General features: G+C 40.4%; 1 protein-coding gene across 2 annotated transcripts in view; it reads right to left on the minus strand.

The window, feature by feature from the left end:
• Positions 1–477: 477 nt before the first annotated feature.
• LOC125895577 (ephrin-A2-like) overlaps positions 478–17477 on the minus strand; it is a 99894-nt gene continuing 82894 nt past the window's right edge. For both annotated transcript variants that reach the window (XM_049587519.1, XM_049587520.1), the window contains exons 3-4: positions 10768–10833; positions 478–5863 (exon numbers count right to left, since the gene is read on the minus strand). In XM_049587519.1, coding sequence (XP_049443476.1) covers positions 5724–5863; positions 10768–10833 — 206 coding nt within the window. In that variant the 3' untranslated portion in view covers positions 478–5723. The remainder of the gene's footprint in view (positions 5864–10767; positions 10834–17477) is intronic.

The raw sequence follows: 17477 nt of genomic DNA on the forward strand, positions 1-17477 counted from the left end.
CCTTACACCTCAACAGAACTGGAAAGCACAGGACTACAAAGACCAGAATGCATTATGATGCAAGCAGGAACATAAAGGAGAAAAACAACAACAACAACAGCAACAACATCAACAACAACAAACATCCGACTGATTCCTTCATGATTTCATATCTCATATGAATTTTCTCCTACATTTTTTAAAACAGAAAAACAAATGGCACAAACGTAAAATAAAAACTTGATTTTTCGCTCTTTTTGTCCCAAACGAGGAAACAAAGTCAGTCTGTTTCTCCACAGGAGTCCAAGTGCTACATCTGCCGTCCATCCTCCATCACAGTGCCTTCGTTACATATATACTGCATTTCCCAGCATGCCCCTGCTCGTCCACACACACAAGGACACACTGCTCCTCCATCAGTGGAGATGGAGGGATAGTATGAAGAGATGAAGAGAAAAGAAAGCGTCTTCTCAACCACACAGTGTCGCTGTTTCCCAGAAAACAAGTCAGTCAGTCACTAAAAATTCAGCACCAGTGGGAAAAAGGCCATTTTTGATTGTTTCATTTTTGTTTTGCACTTAACATTCGTTTTTATTTGACAACACGATTTAGAAAAAAAGAATCGACTTGACTCCTCCCCTAGACATAACCCCGCCCACTATGGCAGAAGTGGGCGGGGCCAGGATGACCCCTGTAGCTGCTGTATGACTTTTCCCGCTAATAGAAAAGTTTAATAATAGTCTTTGGCAGATTTACAGAAGAAAAGGCCGTCTGCTGAGAGAAAGAGAGACAACAGTCTCATCTGATTTATTTCTTTATTCAACACTGAGGATGATTACGGTCACAGAAATGAGCCACAACGACAGAAACTATTAGAAAATGAATCTATTTCAGGGTGAACATTTACGCGTGTAATTCTTTTTGTGATAATCTGTCAGTCTGTGGAGCTACGTTAGCTCATCCTTAGCTTGTCCTTATGTTTTGTTGGTTTGTTGTTAGCTCGACCTGTATATCTGGAAAGTAATGTTAGCTCATTGTTACGTTGTCTTGTTGCTCCGTGAAGCTCCGTTTCCGTATTCTATAGGTCTGTGAAGCTACGTTAGCTGTCCCACCGCTCTGTAAAACTACATTAGTGCATCCTGTAGGTGTGGAAAGTTATGTTAGCTTGTCTTTGGTTGTCCTGTTGCTCAGTGAAGCTACATTACCTTGTTCTATTTATGTGAAGCTTCGTTAGCCTGTTGTTAGCTCTTCCAGCCAGTCTGTGAGGCTACATTAGCTCATCCTGTAGGTCTGGAAAGTTATGCTAGCTTATTGTTAGGGTGTCTGTGAAGCTACATTTCCTTATTCTATAGGTCTGTGAAGCTACGCTAACTTGCCCCATAGGTCTGTAAAGTTACATTAGCTTGTCCCACTGGTCTGTGAAACTACATTAGTGCATCCTATAGGTGTGGAAAGTTATGGTAGCTTGTCTTAAGCTGTCCTGTTGCTCAGTGAAGCTACATTACTTTGTTCTATAGGTCTGTGAAGCTACGTTAGCTTGCCCCATAAGTCTGTGAAGCTACACTGGCTCGTCTTATAGGTCTGGGAAGTTATGTGAGCTTGTCATTACCTTATCCTGTTGCTCAGTGAAACTATGTTAGCCTGTTTTATGGGCACGTAAAGCTGTGTTAGCTCATGCTCTAAGTCCGTAAAGCCCTGTGTAACCTGTAGGTTTGTGAAATTGTATTAGCTTGTTGTTGGCTTGTCTCGTTGGTCTGTAAAGCCCAATTCAGTTTGTACTGTCGCACTGTGACACTATGTTAGCCCATTCTATTGGCATATGGAGCTACGTTAGCTTGTACCGTAGATCTTTGACGATATGCTATCTTGCCTTGTAGGTCTAGGAAGTTATTTAAGGTCATCATTCAATTGTCCATTTGTATTGTGAAGCTACAATACTTTGTTTTACTGTAAAGTTACGTTAGCTTACCCTGCAGGTCTGAGAAGCTATGTTAGCTCTATCATTAGGTCTGTGAAGGTACATGAGCTTGTCTGGTCAGTCTTTAAAGCTATATTAGCTTTTCCCTAGCTCGTCCCATCTGTCTTTCAAGCTACATTAGTTCATCCCCTAGGTCTGTGGGGCTACGTCAACTTGTACTGTAGGTCTATGAAGTCACAATACCTTCCCTTGTAGGTCTAGGAAGTTATTTTAGATCATTGTTAGGTTGTCCTGTGGCATTGTAAAACATGACCTTGCTTTACTGTAAAGCTACATTAGCTTACCCTGCAGGTTTGTTAAGCTACATTGCTGAGAATTTGCTAACTTGTCATTGACTTGTTTTGTCACTCTGTGAAGCTATGTTAGCTCATTACGTAGGTCTGTGAAGCTACGTAGCTTGTCCGTAGCTATTCTTTACTGTCTGTAAAGCTACATAAGCTTGTCTGGTCTATCTTTAAAGCCATGTTAGCTTGTCCCTAGCTCGTCCCATCGGTCTGTAAAGCTACGTTAGCTCATCCAGTCAGTCTGTGAAGTTGCATTAGCTTTACCATTAAGTCTGTCAACCTAGGTTAGCTTGTCCGGCAGGTCTGTGAAGCTACATTAGCTTGCTGCATTGAACTGTGAAGCTACATTAGCTTGTTGTTAGCCTGTCCCCAGTGACTGTGAAGCTATGTCAGAGTTAGCAGTATTTTTAGCGGTCGTCACTCAGATGTCAGACTCTGTTGGATGTATCGTAGCAGCAGTTTTGTCAGTAGAGCTGCTGCGTTGTGTTTGACGGCTGTGTCCAGTTTCTGTGACTGTATCATCAGTGAAAATGTCTCAGAGATAAAACTGATGTTGTGGGACAAACCAGGTTTACAACTAACAGCTGCAGCAGAACAGAGAGCTGGTGAACGCTGCTCTGACTGAAGTCTGTTAGAGTCTGTTTCTGCTGCTGCTGCTGCTGATGATGATGATATTCTGTCTGTTGATGAAGAAGTCCAGAGCTGTGATGAAGAATCAAAGATGATAATCAGCCTGATATGTTTCATTTCTCCGCAGAGAAACCGATTGAAGCTGGACTCCACTGACCGCTGCGTTTCAGGTAAATATTTGGTACGAATCTGTGTTTCTAAAATTTGTTTTTCACGTCACTTGGTACCAAAAAGATTCATTAAGTCAGTGGTGTTTGTACCTGCTCATCTCCCTGACTGCTTACTCTGATATTTACTCTGGTTTCTCAGATATTTCCTGATTTAAATAACAATTTTGTTAATTGTGTACCATATTTAGTCAGACGTTGTACTGAAAGACCACATCAGTGTGTTTGCAAGTTTTAGCTGAACTTATGGACCCTTTAAAATCCTAAAAATGTATTTTTTAAAGCTTGTAAACAAGATCAAATTATTAGCATAATATGTTGTGTAGGATATTTAAAAGAATATACTGTAAATATTATTCTGTTCATTATTTAGCTCAGCTGCAGAGGATATCAGATTCATTTCTAATTCACAGTGTTTGATAAAAATATTTGGTCATATTTTATTTTGAAGCCTCCTTTTCTGATCTGCTATTTTTTCAGCATTTTGCTGTAAACAAATTCAACACTTCCTGTATGTATTCCAAATTTAAAGCCTTTCAGTGGACAGAATACCTTAATTTCCTATCAAGGCTTTTATTGTGAAATATTTGCTCAGTTCCTATACGATAAATCAGAAGTAGCTACGGCTGTCTTGTGGCACATGTATACGTTACTACAAAATCCAGTTTGGCTGGAAAATTAACATGTTTTAGAGGAGGTCTCCAAAGTGCATAAATAACATGACGTTATTCATTGATTTATTAAAGTATTGAGATGTACGTGTGATTATATAACAGGTACCACAAGTTTATCCTTGTTGTTTGTTTTATTTCTCCAGCCATTATTAGAGATCAGACTTTTATTTGAGGAAATAAGGTATTTAATTTTATTTTAAAAGCATGCTTTTTGGGACTTCAGGGTTTCCATATTTATTTTAAAGTTTTTTTCCCCAGTTTTTGATGTATTTTTCTCTCCAGGCAGCCATTGATTTCCGTTAATTTACATACTGTACAATATAAAAAATTACCAGCAAACTGTTGCTCATATTGTAAAAGACATCACAGAGAACATCAATTCTGGCTTTTTATCATTATTGTTGCATAACACAGGTTAAATACCTCAGATCAGTAGTGTCAGATTAAATGAATGCAGACTGAATGTTTATTCTATCATGTTTACAGTGATGGAATAAACTCCAACAACGCTCCTCTGTTAAAAGATTGTGATTCTGCTCTGACATGAAACCAGCCGCTGCCTGGAACAGCTGAAGAAGTACATTTAAATCTCCAAAATACACCTGAAGGTTGAGTTGGGACATAAAGTGTCTTGTTTGGAGACCTTGAAGTTCTTAAAGTTTTGTAGGTTTAGGGTGCGTTTACACCTGCCGCGTTTGGTTCAGTTCAATCGAACTCCAGTTGGTTTGCTCCCTCAGTGCACCTCCTCCTGTACTGCCTTAATATGCACATCCAGCACATCCAATGCATCAAAACATTGTTTTCTAGTTGGAGCCGCGTTTGCCTCGTTTTCAAACTGTATGCTTTGACTAAAATGAACAATGACAGCAATATAGTCCACGATGAGCAGCGCTAAAATCAACCTGCGTAGTTGTCCCTCCATTGTGACATTAGAAAGTGTCACATTTATCTTGCAAGTGTACTCTTCTTCAACGTTTGCTTTACTTCCTGGATTTTTCCCACATGGAAATTCTGACCAATCAAGAGCAGCTTTCTCACACAAGGCATTTGATCTGGTCCTCTTGTAAATGCTGCCGTGAGAACACCAACCAACTCTAGGCAATTATACAACTTTGGAACAACATGAGTCCCTGATTCAGACCAGAGGAGACCACTCTAGGGCTGACAGCAGCCTCAGAGTCAAGTTCTGGCACAAGATTAAAGAAACATCATGTTTAGGGGCTTCGACAGTGAGAGCGTCATCTCTTAACTTGTCCAAAAGCTTTTGTAAGATTCAGAAAATATCATGGATCATGATCATTATGCAGTGTTACAGATATGATATGAGATGACAACCTCGCCTGCACTGGTTATTATAGTTTTTGGGTGTCCCAAAGGACGACACTTTGTGATTGAATCTGCACGATAGAACTTCTTGTGAATTTTGAGGGTTTGTAGAATCATAGTTAACACCTAAAACATGTTGAACTGCTGGTGTGGTCCTTTAAGTTTGGCTTTTTTTAGAAAAACAAAAAAGGGTTATGTAGAAAAATGTATTTAGACTCAAAGTACTTTTACTCAAAGTAAAGTTTTGGCATCTGAACTGAAACTCAGGTTTCAATTTGGCGGCAGAATAAAAAAAACATCTAACAAGTGTCAAGAACTTAAGAGGCAGAAGTTGGATAAATATACTGTAAAACTGTAAAACAACCAAACATACATAAACACGTATGTCTGTATGTCAGGTTGGGAAGTGTTAAATTTAACGTGGGAGTCTGGACTCTGTCGAAGCAGAAACATCCATCAGAGAGCAAAGATGATTCCAGCAGTGACTCAGTATGCAGCTCCAGGCTCCTCCCACCAGTGACCTCAGCCGCCTCTGATTGGCTGCACTGCTGAGTGGCGTTCAGGTGAAGGTCAGAGGTCAGGGAGAGGAGGTCTGGATTTGTTTCCTGTCTCAGGTTTTCTCCTCAGAGTGACGGGAAGACGGCGATCGGTCCAACTGGAGGAAGAAGAAGAGGAGCAGGAGGTGCTATGAGGAGGCGAGGATGAGCATGAGGAGGAGGGCGAGCAACATGGCTGACAGCAGGGAGAGGCGGGGCAGAGCGATGTTGCAGCCACCGGTGGTGTCGTCTGTCAGGAAGGGCTCCGGAGACTCGTAGACCGAGTCATCTGAGAGAGACACGGAGACAAACTGTAAGAAGCTGGATGTGGACTATTCTGCACGGGACTGAAGAAGAAGGACAGGATTTATTCTCTGTGTTTCATTTACAGTCTGAGTTTAACTGGAACAAAATGAATCATAGTTAAATTATTGTTGTTTTGTGTTTTGAAGTTTAACCTCACTTTATCCTACAAACTGAACTTCAGTATTAATAGCGCAGCAAATTGTTCGCTATCAGTGTTTTACTAATGTATGAGTTAGTTTTTGATCAGTATTACTGCTGCATTAATGTGCGTGTTGCATTTTCCAGCTTATCCATGGGGGTGTTTAAGGAGTTTATTCACGTTCGTCCTTCAGTTTTATCACAAACATTCAAAGTCAACACATCTGGAGATACGTAGTTTTCACTGGACAGTTAGGGGATGAAAAACTGTAATGTGTAAAGTAAACTAGTTTTAAAATCATACTTTAATGTATAATAAATATGTGATTAAAAAATAAAGATTAAAGTATGTTGTAAAAACCTAATAAAAAATTCAACGCACAGTATATTATTTTCTTAAAGTCATAAAAAAGTCAGCATGAAAAAACTATAATAGCATAGTGTTGTCATAAACCATGAAAAAACGTCATAGTATAGCATGTATAGTATTATAAAAATGAAAACAAAAATGTCAGTGCTGGATTTGCTCAGAACACCTTCCTCTGTGGTCACCTTTCATTTGGCTATCTTCATTTTAGTTTTGTCTATTGTCAGTCATTTTGTGTTTGTGTATTGAAACTTACATCCAGACATACCTTCTCTTTGTCTCCTGCACACACACACACACAAACACACACACACTCACTGTGTCTTAGTCATTAGTTCAGTTGATCAAGACTGTAAATTTGTGTGTTTTTGTTAATGTAATTTTGCTTTGATGTGAATAAATACTTATGGAATATTACTTGCTGTCTGTTTAATATTACACAGGAGTGAATAAATCCCCAAGGTCTTCCATATCAAAACCTCTGAAATTAATTTTACGATTGAGAAGTTACTTTTGGAAGTGTTGTCGTTTTTATGTCATAAAAAAAGTCTCAGTATTTTATGTCGTCAAAAATCATGCAAAAACGTCATAATATAACATGTCGTCACAAACCACGAAAAAACGTCGCAGTATAGCATGTCGTCCAAAATCATGAAAAAATGTCATAGTATAGCATGTTGTCCGAAGTCATGAAAAAAAGTCATGGTATAGCATGTCGTCAACAACCATGAAAAAACGTTATTGTATAGCATGTTGTCCAAAATCATGAAAAAACGTCATAGTATAGTATGTCGTCAAAAATCATAAAAAAAGTCACAGTATAGCATGTCGTCATAAATCATGAAGAAACGTCATAGTATAGCATGTCGTCATTAAGCATGAAAAAACGTTATAGTATACCTTGTCGTCATTAATCATGAAAAAACGTCACAGTATAGCATGTCGTCAAAAATCATAAAAAAAGTCATAGTATAGCATGTCGTCATTAAGCATGAAAAAACGTCATAGTACAGCATGTCGTCAAAAATCATAAAAAAAGTCACAGTATAGCATGTCGTCATTAAGCATGAAAAAACGTCATAGTACAGCATGTCGTCAAAAATCATAAAAAAAAGTCACAGTATAGCATGTCGTCATTAAGCATGAAAAAACATCATAGTATAGCATGTCATCAAAAATCATGAACAAATGTCATAATATAGCATGTCGTCCAAAATCATGAACAAACGTCATAGTATAGCATGTCGTCATTAATCATGAAAACACGTCATAGTATAGCATGTCGTCAAAAATCATAAAAAAAGTCACAGTATAGCACGTCGTCATAAATCATGAAGAAACGTCATAGTATAGCATGTCGTCATTAAGCATGAAAAAACGTTATAGTATAGCATGTCGTCAAAAATCATAAAAAAAGTCACAGTATAGCATGTCGTCATTAATCATGAAAAAACGTCACAGTATAGCATGTCGTCAAAAATCATAAAAAAAGTCACAGTTTAGCATGTCGTCATTAAGCATGAAAAAACGTCATAGTACAGCATGTCGTCATTAAGCATGAAAAAACGTCATAGTGCAGCATGTCAAAAATCATAAAAAAAAAGTCACAGTATAGCATGTTGTCATTAATCATGAAAACACGTCACAGTATAGCATGTCGTCATTAATCATGAACAAATTTCATAGTATACCATGTCGTCAAAAATCATGAACAAACGTCATAGTATAGCATGTCGTCAAAAATCATGAAAAAACGTCATAGTATAGCATGTCGTCAAAAATCATAAAAAAAGTCACAGTATAGCATGTTGTCCAAAATCATGAAAAAACGTCATAGTATAGCATGTCGTCAAAAATCATGAAAAAAACGTCATAGTATAGCATGTCGTCACAAATCATGAAAAAAACATCATAGTATAGCATGTCGTCAAAAATCATGAAAAAAACGTCATAGTATAGCATGTCGTCAAAAATCATAAAAAAAAGTCACAGTATAGCATGTCGTCAAAAATCATGAAAAAAACGTCATAGTATAGCATGTCGTCACAAATCATGAAAAAAACATCATAGTATAGCATGTCGTCAAAAATCATGAAAAAAACGTCATAGTATAGCATGTCGTCAAAAATCATAAAAAAAGTCACAGTATAGCATGTCGTCAAAAATCATGAAAAAACGTCATAGTATAGCATGTCTTCCAAAATCATGAAAAAACATCATAGTATAGCATGTCATTAAAAATCATGAAAAAACATCATAGTATAGCATGTCGTCAAAAATCATGAAAAAAACGTCATAGTATAGCATGTCGTCAAAAATCATAAAAAAAGTCACAGTATAGCATGTCGTCAAAAATCATGAAAAAAGTCACAGTATAGCATGTCGTCATTAAGCATGAAAAAACGTCATAGTACAGCATGTCGTCAAAAATCATAAAAAAAGTCACAGTATAGCATGTCGTCATTAAGCATGAAAAAACGTCATAGTACAGCATGTCGTCAAAAATCATAAAAAAAGTCACAGTATAGCATGTCGTCATTAAGCATGAAAAAACATCATAGTATAGCATGTCATCAAAAATCATGAACAAATGTCATAATATAGCATGTCGTCCAAAATCATGAACAAACGTCATAGTATAGCATGTCGTCATTAAGCATGAAAAAACGTCATAGTATAGCATGTCGTCAAAAATCATAAAAAAAGTCACAGTATAGCATGTCGTCATAAATCATGAAGAAACGTCATAGTATAGCATGTCGTCATTAAGCATGAAAAAACGTTATAGTATAGCATGTCGTCAAAAATCATAAAAAAAGTCACAGTATAGCATGTCGTCATTAATCATGAAAAAACGTCACAGTATAGCATGTCGTCAAAAATCATAAAAAAAGTCACAGTTTAGCATGTCGTCATTAAGCATGAAAAAACGTCATAGTGCAGCATGTCAAAAATCATAAAAAAAAGTCACAGTATAGCATGTTGTCATTAATCATGAAAACACGTCACAGTATAGCATGTCGTCATTAATCATGAACAAATTTCATAGTATACCATATCGTCAAAAATCATGAAAAAACGTCATAGTATAGCATGTCGTCAAAAATCATGAAAAAAACGTCATAGTATAGCATGTCGTCAAAAATCATAAAAAAAGTCACAGTATAGCATGTCGTCAAAAATCATGAAAAAACGTCATAGTATAGCATGTCGTCAAAAATCATGAAAAAACGTCATAGTATAGCATGTCGTCAAAAATCATGAAAAAACGTCATAGTATAGCATGTCGTCAAAAATCATGAAAAAACGTCATAGTATAGCATGTCGTCAAAAATCATAAAAAAAAGTCACAGTATAGCATGTTGTCCAAAATCATGAAAAAACGTCATAGTATAGCATGTCGTCAAAAATCATGAAAAAAAACGTCCTAGTATAGCATGTCGTCACAAATCATGAAAAAACGGCATAGCATGTCATTAAAAATCATGAAAAAACATCATAGTATAGCATGTCATCAAAAATCATGAAAAAACGTCATAGTATAGCATGTCGTCAAAAATCATGAAAAAACATCATAGTATAGCATGTCGTCAAAAATCATGAAAAAACGTCATAGTATAGCATGTTGTCCAAAATCATGAAAAAACGGCATAGTATAGCATGTCGTCCAAAATCAGGAAAAAAACGTCATAGTATAGCATGTCGTCCAAAATCATGAAAAAACGTCATAGTATAGCATGTCGTCCAAAATCAGGAAAAAAACATCATAGTATAGCATGTCGTCCAAAATCATGAAAAAACGGCATAGTATAGCATGTTGTCATAGATAGCGATAAAAATGTCATCGTAAAGTATATCGTACAAAATCACAAAAAGTCATAATGTAGTGTGATGTAAAAAGTGATGAGAAAAAGAAAAAATGAAATGAAAAATAAAAAGTCACAGCATAGTATGATATGAAAAACATAAAAAAAGTCAAACTACAGTGTGGTGTAAAAAAAAGTAAAAAATTGTAGTTTTGTACGGTTTTAAAAGGAACACAAAATCATAGCATAGTATGTTGAGAAATGTCAGTGTAGTATGTTTAGAGTAAAAAAAGTTATCGAATAGTATTTCATAATAAAGTAAAAAATGTCATAATGTAGGTTGAGATGAAAAAGTAAAAACAAAGCCATAGCAAAGTATGTTATAAAATATAAAGAAAGACATAGTATATTAAGTTGTAAAAACGGCAACAAAAAGTTATAGGACAGCGTTTTTTTTAAAATTTCAGTCAAGAAAGTCATAGTTATAAAAATAAAAAAGTAAAAATGTTATGAAACGTGATAGTATAAAATGTTAATGTAAAGAAAATACAAGATAGAGCAGAAGAAGAGACTCACTGGTTGGTTTGACGTAGATTTTGAGTTTCAGACAGGGTTTCCCAGCCAGGTTTGGATGTGGAGACGCTGCAGAGACGAGACAGAGAGAGACGTCAACACAGGTGGAGAACGTGTTCACATCTTGTAAAAGTACTAATACCATGATGTAGAAATACTGTGTTACAATTTGTTGGTGAAGATTCTCAGTCATCCAGGGCATGGTAATCATAAGTGCTGTATCGTAGGCAGCTGGACTTGGTTGAGTTTCTTGAAGACATTTCACCTCTCATCCAAGAAGCTTCTTCAGTTCTAAATGACTGATATGAAGTTGCAGGCTATAAACTCTGCATGGGTGGGAACCCTTACCGTGCGTTCACACCGGGCGCGAGTAAAGCAAATTACTCGCACGTAACGCGAGTAACGCGCCGCGTGTAACACGTGAGTTTGGATACCGGACCATTTTGTTAATTCGCGTTATTGTGTCAGTCACGCGAGTAGCGAGCCCGCCCATTTTCACTAGATAACACCATCTCGCCGAGTTTCACCACCTCCTTCAGGAACTCCGTCTGGATGATAGCTGCTTTCAGCGGTACTTCAGGCTGACTGGGGCCCAGTTTGAGGACCTGTTGGCGAGGGTTGGCGCCAGGATCTCCTGGCAGGACACCAAGTACAGGCGCTCCATTTCAGCTGCGGAGCGCCTGTCCATCTGTCTCCGGTGAGTAGCAGTTTATTGTTGTGTCAACAACTGGACATCAGGGCGTCAAGACGTCACTGACGTCATGAAGCCAGTGACGTTGGGAGAATCTCAACACTGATTGGCTTTCACGGTACAGCGTCACGCGAATTCGCCTCAAAAGTTCAATATTTTCAACTTCAGCGATGAGGCATTGGACGCGAATTTCGCGTCTATCGCGGCACATCTATCGCATCCATCGCGTCCATTGCGTCATGCTAGACGTGTCCATTGCACCGCCCGGTGCAAATTCACATCTAATCGCGTCTTTGCATTGACTTTGTATGTAATATCGACGCGCGAATTTGTGAATTCGCGAATTCGCACTTGGTGTGAACGCCCCTTTACAGAGTTGTAGGGGTCACGTGAGCTCTTAGTTTCAGAGTCGTTAAGGTCACAATGTGAGTCGTTGACCCACCTGGCCACCATGTGAGTCTTTAGGGTCAGGTGGGACCAGGGGTGAATGTGTGTGAAGTCGTCTGGGGAGGGATCCCAGGACTGCATTGTAGGTGGGGGATAAGTAGTGTCGTAAGCCGCCCCCTCTGTTTAACCATGGTCGTTCCAGCTTGATGTAGACGGCTTTTTTGATGAGAGGCAAAACGTCTTCAAGAAACGCAAGCAAGTCCAGTTCTGCATGTTACTGCAGTGAAAGAAAGGATAATCAGTAAAATGCAGTTGAAATATTAAAAGTATTAAAGTCTCTCCTGTGACTGTCATACATTGGTGCTTGTATTCAACTTTTTTCTACTATTCGTATCTTTTATTATATTCAGCTTTCTTCACCATTTTTTTAATTCAGTTAAGTTCAGACCGAATATTCATGACGAGATGAGTTGAAACAAACACGTACTGCCAATGTGTAATGATGTTAAAAGCTGCCAGTTCACAGGAAGTGACCACCATGAGACGGCGTATCATCTCTAGTCAACGACTCTCTGTGCTTCTGATCTGTAACGTCGACAGGAAGTGACCGCCATGAGACGGCGTATCATCTCTAGTCAACGACTCTCTGTGCTTCTGATCTGTAACGTTGACAGGAAGTGACCGCCATGAGACGGCGTATCATCTCTAGTCAACAACTCTCTGTGCTTCTGATCTGTAACGTTGACAGGAAGTGACCGCCATGAGACGGCGTATCATCTCTAGTCAACAACTCTCTGTACTTCGTTCTGATTTGCAGCTTTTCAGACTTATTTTGTGGCTGAATATAATTTGTAGCTTCTTAAAATCTGAATGAGGATAGTGATAGTGAGATACTGGCTACAGTGATGAAACAAAACCAGCATCAGATGGACTGTATTCATAATCAGTACGCCACAATAATATAAATAACCAGCACCAATTCATCAGTCAGTGAGAATGTGTGTGTGGGCGGGGCATAAGCACATACAGCCAGCAGCAGCAGCGACCCACCGTCTGACACCGGCACACCGTGAGGACGGAAACAGAGGGCTCTGTGGGGACGGAGCACCTGCTGCAGCAAGCCAACACACTGTCTGTGGTCATTTTGACTTGATCAGCTGACTTCACTACAAGCTGATTGGCTGTTGAAACAGGTGACGCGCTGAGTGTTAGGTGATACCATCATCCGTTCTAAAACAGTTTCATCTTGTCGTGACTCTTTAGTCTGAGCGGCACTTTACAGCTGAAAATGATGAAGAGAATAGTCCATTCCTCTCACACCCACTGCACTTTGAAATGCGACTGCTTCTGCAAACTTTCAGCAACAGACTTCATTTAAACTCTAAAATGCGTTTAAGACTTTGAATAATTAAACTTGTATTCAGCTTTTTGATATCTTTAACCATATTCTGCCTTTATAATGGGTTTCTATGGGACAGAATGTTTAACTGTCAGAGTGCAGAGAGCTTCTTCAACATCTCTCTTTAACTCACTGTCACGCCCACAACTTTCACTCTACATACATCATTTTTAGTCAAAATAAAGTGAAACTTGTGCTTTTTCAAATAATGTAGCTGTGGAACGAAACAGACTTACACATGTGGCACAGTGAGCATGAAAGTGAGAGAAAGTCCAACTGTTGCACTGAGCTCCATGTTACCTCAGACCAGAAATCTCTGAAGGACAGCAGATAGTACCAGTTTTCTAACCTGCAACCGTGCTCACATTTTTGACACTACAGACACAAATATCACACTATTTATTCCTCAGGTTGTCCTCTCTCTCAGGGTATACAAATTATAATGATCTGAATTACCGTTATTGACAAAAGGCCTGTTTTTACAGAAGTACGTTTCAACGAAATCTCTAAAACCCCGTCTCCACCAAACCCTTTCAGTCCAGCACCTCTGGAACCAGCAGTGACCCTTCAGACATGGTACCTAGACCCTCGGTGTGTTCAGACAGTCCTCTTAAATGTGGGCGGGGTTGTTGTCACTCACTGCTCCGTCCAGCACTCGCTGTATTTCCTCATCAGCGGTGACACAGATGGAAGTCTGCACCTGGTTTATCGTCCACAGAACGAGGCTGCACGCCCACATTTTCACAACAAAATACAACAGGCTGCAGTGAGAGTCTCTCTCCATGGGATATTTCAAAATAGCAGCTTTGTGCATTTAGTCCTTCTCAGGCAAGCTCAGGGGTTTAGTGTTGCTGTAGCCCACAGGAAGTGAGGATTAGAATATATGACCTTCACATAATCCGCTCCAAATGAATCTATATTTTTAAAGTCATTACTAAAAGTGTGTGTCTGGTGAGACCAACATGTGTGTGTGTGTGTCTGGTGAGACCAACATGTTGATGATTGGACTCACGTTTTTGAAATAAAAATGAGTTTAAGTTTTCTAATTTCCATTAAAAGAACTTAGTGTGTGTTAGCAGTGTGTATGTCCCCTGTGTGTCTGTATACACTCCTAACAACGTCTGGACGTGCTCCTGATGAGTTGGGAGATGGTATCCTGAGGGATCTCCTCCCAGACCCTGATCAGGGCATCAGTGAGCCCTGAAATAAATAGTTTCAAATTTATATTCTGTCAATCGACGAACTGATTAATGGGCCAATAGTTTCAGCTGGACTGTCCAAACGGTTTACAACCAAAGAGAAAGATTTATAGAGAATACACAGAACAAGTACCTCAGTACAAGTCCTACAGTCCTGCAGTCCTGCAGTCCTACAGTCCTGCAGTCCTACAGTCCTGCAGTCCTACAGTCCTACAGTCCTGCAGTCCTGCAGTCCTACAGTCCTGCAGTCCTACAGTAGTAAGGTACTGTATGTGATGTGAAACATTCAGATTCAGACGTTTATGTTTTAAACACGAGTCAATTCTGATGTTTCAGTTTCTTTGTTTTCTCGGCTGTTACTCAGAGAGCAGCAGCTGTTTGACCTGCAGACGACGTTGTATTCATGATTCACACACACACACACACACACACACACACACACACACACACAGAGTCATTAAGTGTCATTTAAAACAAACTGCCTGTTTCTCGGCTGGAAGCTCTTTCACTTCAAATGAGCCACAATTTAGGAAATTTTTTCCAGGTTGGATGACAAATTATGTCTAGACAGAATCACACACACACACACACACACACACACACACACACACACACACACACACGCACAGAACATAATGGCAGCAGTTGGTGTTTCTGTGTTTTAAGCCCCCAACATGTTGTCTGATCTCTGCTGATAAACGTTCTGCTGATATTACGCGACATGAACCTTTACTGAGCTCTGATATTAAGACTACAAGGTCACTCTCACCATTTCAACATTTTAACATTTCACTTTCTCTACCTGAAACCTTTTTATCTGTTTCCCCTGATCCACCAAATGAGCTCTGGTTCTGTTCATGGTTCCTGGAACCTACCTGCCAACTATCAAACCAGTTTTAATCAGAAGCATTGTGATCAAGGATGAGTCATCAAGGAGGAGGACGAACAACAGAAGTAAACAATAGCAAAATCGATCACACTGATGACCTGCAAACTTTTTTTGTTACCACAGACATTTGTTTTTACCCAAAAACACACATGAACTGCTCATTAATGAGACAGCTGCATGAGCTCCAAGGAGTTCTCACATGACCTCTCCACCCTCTCTGTCCAACCTGTAGAATAAGACACGCCCACTGATGTCATCATGGTTCACACCTCTGGTCAAGGAAAATCTGCTTTGTTCTGGTTCCAGCTGAGAAACAACTTTTCATGTTTATACCAATTTAAAATGCTCTGAATGGTTTGAACTAGGTGCACCATCTCAATTAAGGTGGGTTTCCTCCAGGTGCTCTGACATGTTCTCCCCGTGTCAGCGTGGGTTTCCTCCAGGTGCTCCCACATGTTCTCCCCGTGTCAGCGTGGGTTTCCTCCAGGTGCTCTGACATGTTCTCCCCGTGTCAGCGTGGGTTTCCTCCAGGTGCTCTGACATGTTCTCCCCGTGTCAGCGTGGGTTTCCTCCAGGTGCTCTGACATGTTCTCCCCGTGTCAGCGTGGGTTTCCTCCAGGTGCTCTGACATGTTCTCCCCGTGTCAGCGTGGGTTTCCTCCAGGTGCTCTGACATGTTCTCCCCGTGTCAGTGTGGGTTTCCTCCAGGTGCTCCAGCTTCCTCCCACAGTCCAAAGACATGCAGGTTAACTGGAGACTCTAAATTGTCCGTAGGTGTGAATGTGAGTGTGAATGGTTGTCTGTCTCTATGTGTCAGCCCTGCGATAGTCTGGTGACCTGTCCAGGGTGAACCCTGCCTCTCACCCAGTGTCAGCTGGGATAGGCTCCACCCCCTGTGACCCCAACAGGATAAGCTGTTGCAGAAAATGAAATAATGAATATTAAACATGTTGGATTTTATCCACACAGACCGACTTAAAACAGCTTGGGCTGAGATTTTTACCATGTTTAGCCTAGCTTAGCACACATACAGAGAGCAGGGGGAAACTGTAGCCTAGCTCCATTAACAGAGAAGAGTCTCAGTGTGATTTACATGTTGTATGTAGCTGAGTGAGCAGGTGGATAAAAAAAACAGGAGGGTGGAGGATGCAAGTGCCTCATTAAAACCAGAGGCTGTTTGTCTTTTACTGTGACGACCAACAAAGAGCTGCTAATGATGATAGCTTTTAGCACCTCATGTTTAAAAGCCCGCAATTAACACACACACACACACACACACACACACACACACACCACAGACTGTCTGATAAACACCACTTCACTCATTTAAAGCTCAGCTCAGCACGTTGCCAAACACCGTTTGACAGCGTGTCATCGAGGTGACGTTTTGTACGGTGGCCCTGAGAGGTCAAGTGGAATCAGCAGACAGAAGAGCTCAAATCCAGGATGAGGACCTGTCTGTCAACACACCCGTACAACCTTCATAAATACATTTTCTGAAAACCAAAACAGAGACACCTGGTGGATCCGTGGACCCTGTGGTTGTATGACTCCGCCCACCAGTCCACCCTGTGGTTGTATGACTCCGCCCACCAGTCCACCCTGTGGTTGTTTGACTCCGCCCACCAGTCCACCCTGTGGTTGTATGACTCCTCCCACCAGTCCACCCTGTGGCTGTATGACTCCACCCACCAGTCCACCCTGTGGTTGTATGACTCCACCCACCAGTCCACCCTGTGGCTGTATGACTCGGCCCACCAGTCCACCCTGTGGCTGTATGACTCCTCCCACCAGTCCACCCTGTGGTTGTATGACTCCTCCCACCAGTCCACCCTGTGGTTGTATGACTCCGCCCACCAGTCCACCCTGTGGTTGTATGACTCGGCCCACCAGTCCACCCTGTGGCTGTATGACTCGGCCCACCAGTCCACCCTGTGGCTGTATGACTCCGCCCACCAGTCCACCCTGTGGTTGTATGACTCCACCCACCAGTCCACCCTGTGGCTGTATGACTCCGCCCACCAGTCCACCCTGTGGCTGTATGACTCCTCCCACCAGTCCACCCTGTGGTTGTATGACTCCACCCACCAGTCCACTCTGTGGTTGTATGACTCCTCCCACCAGTCCACCCTGTGGTTGTATGACTCCA

Source organism: Epinephelus fuscoguttatus, linkage group LG10 (genome assembly GCF_011397635.1).
Source record: "Epinephelus fuscoguttatus linkage group LG10, E.fuscoguttatus.final_Chr_v1".
NCBI classification, from domain to species: domain Eukaryota; kingdom Metazoa; phylum Chordata; class Actinopteri; order Perciformes; family Serranidae; genus Epinephelus; species Epinephelus fuscoguttatus.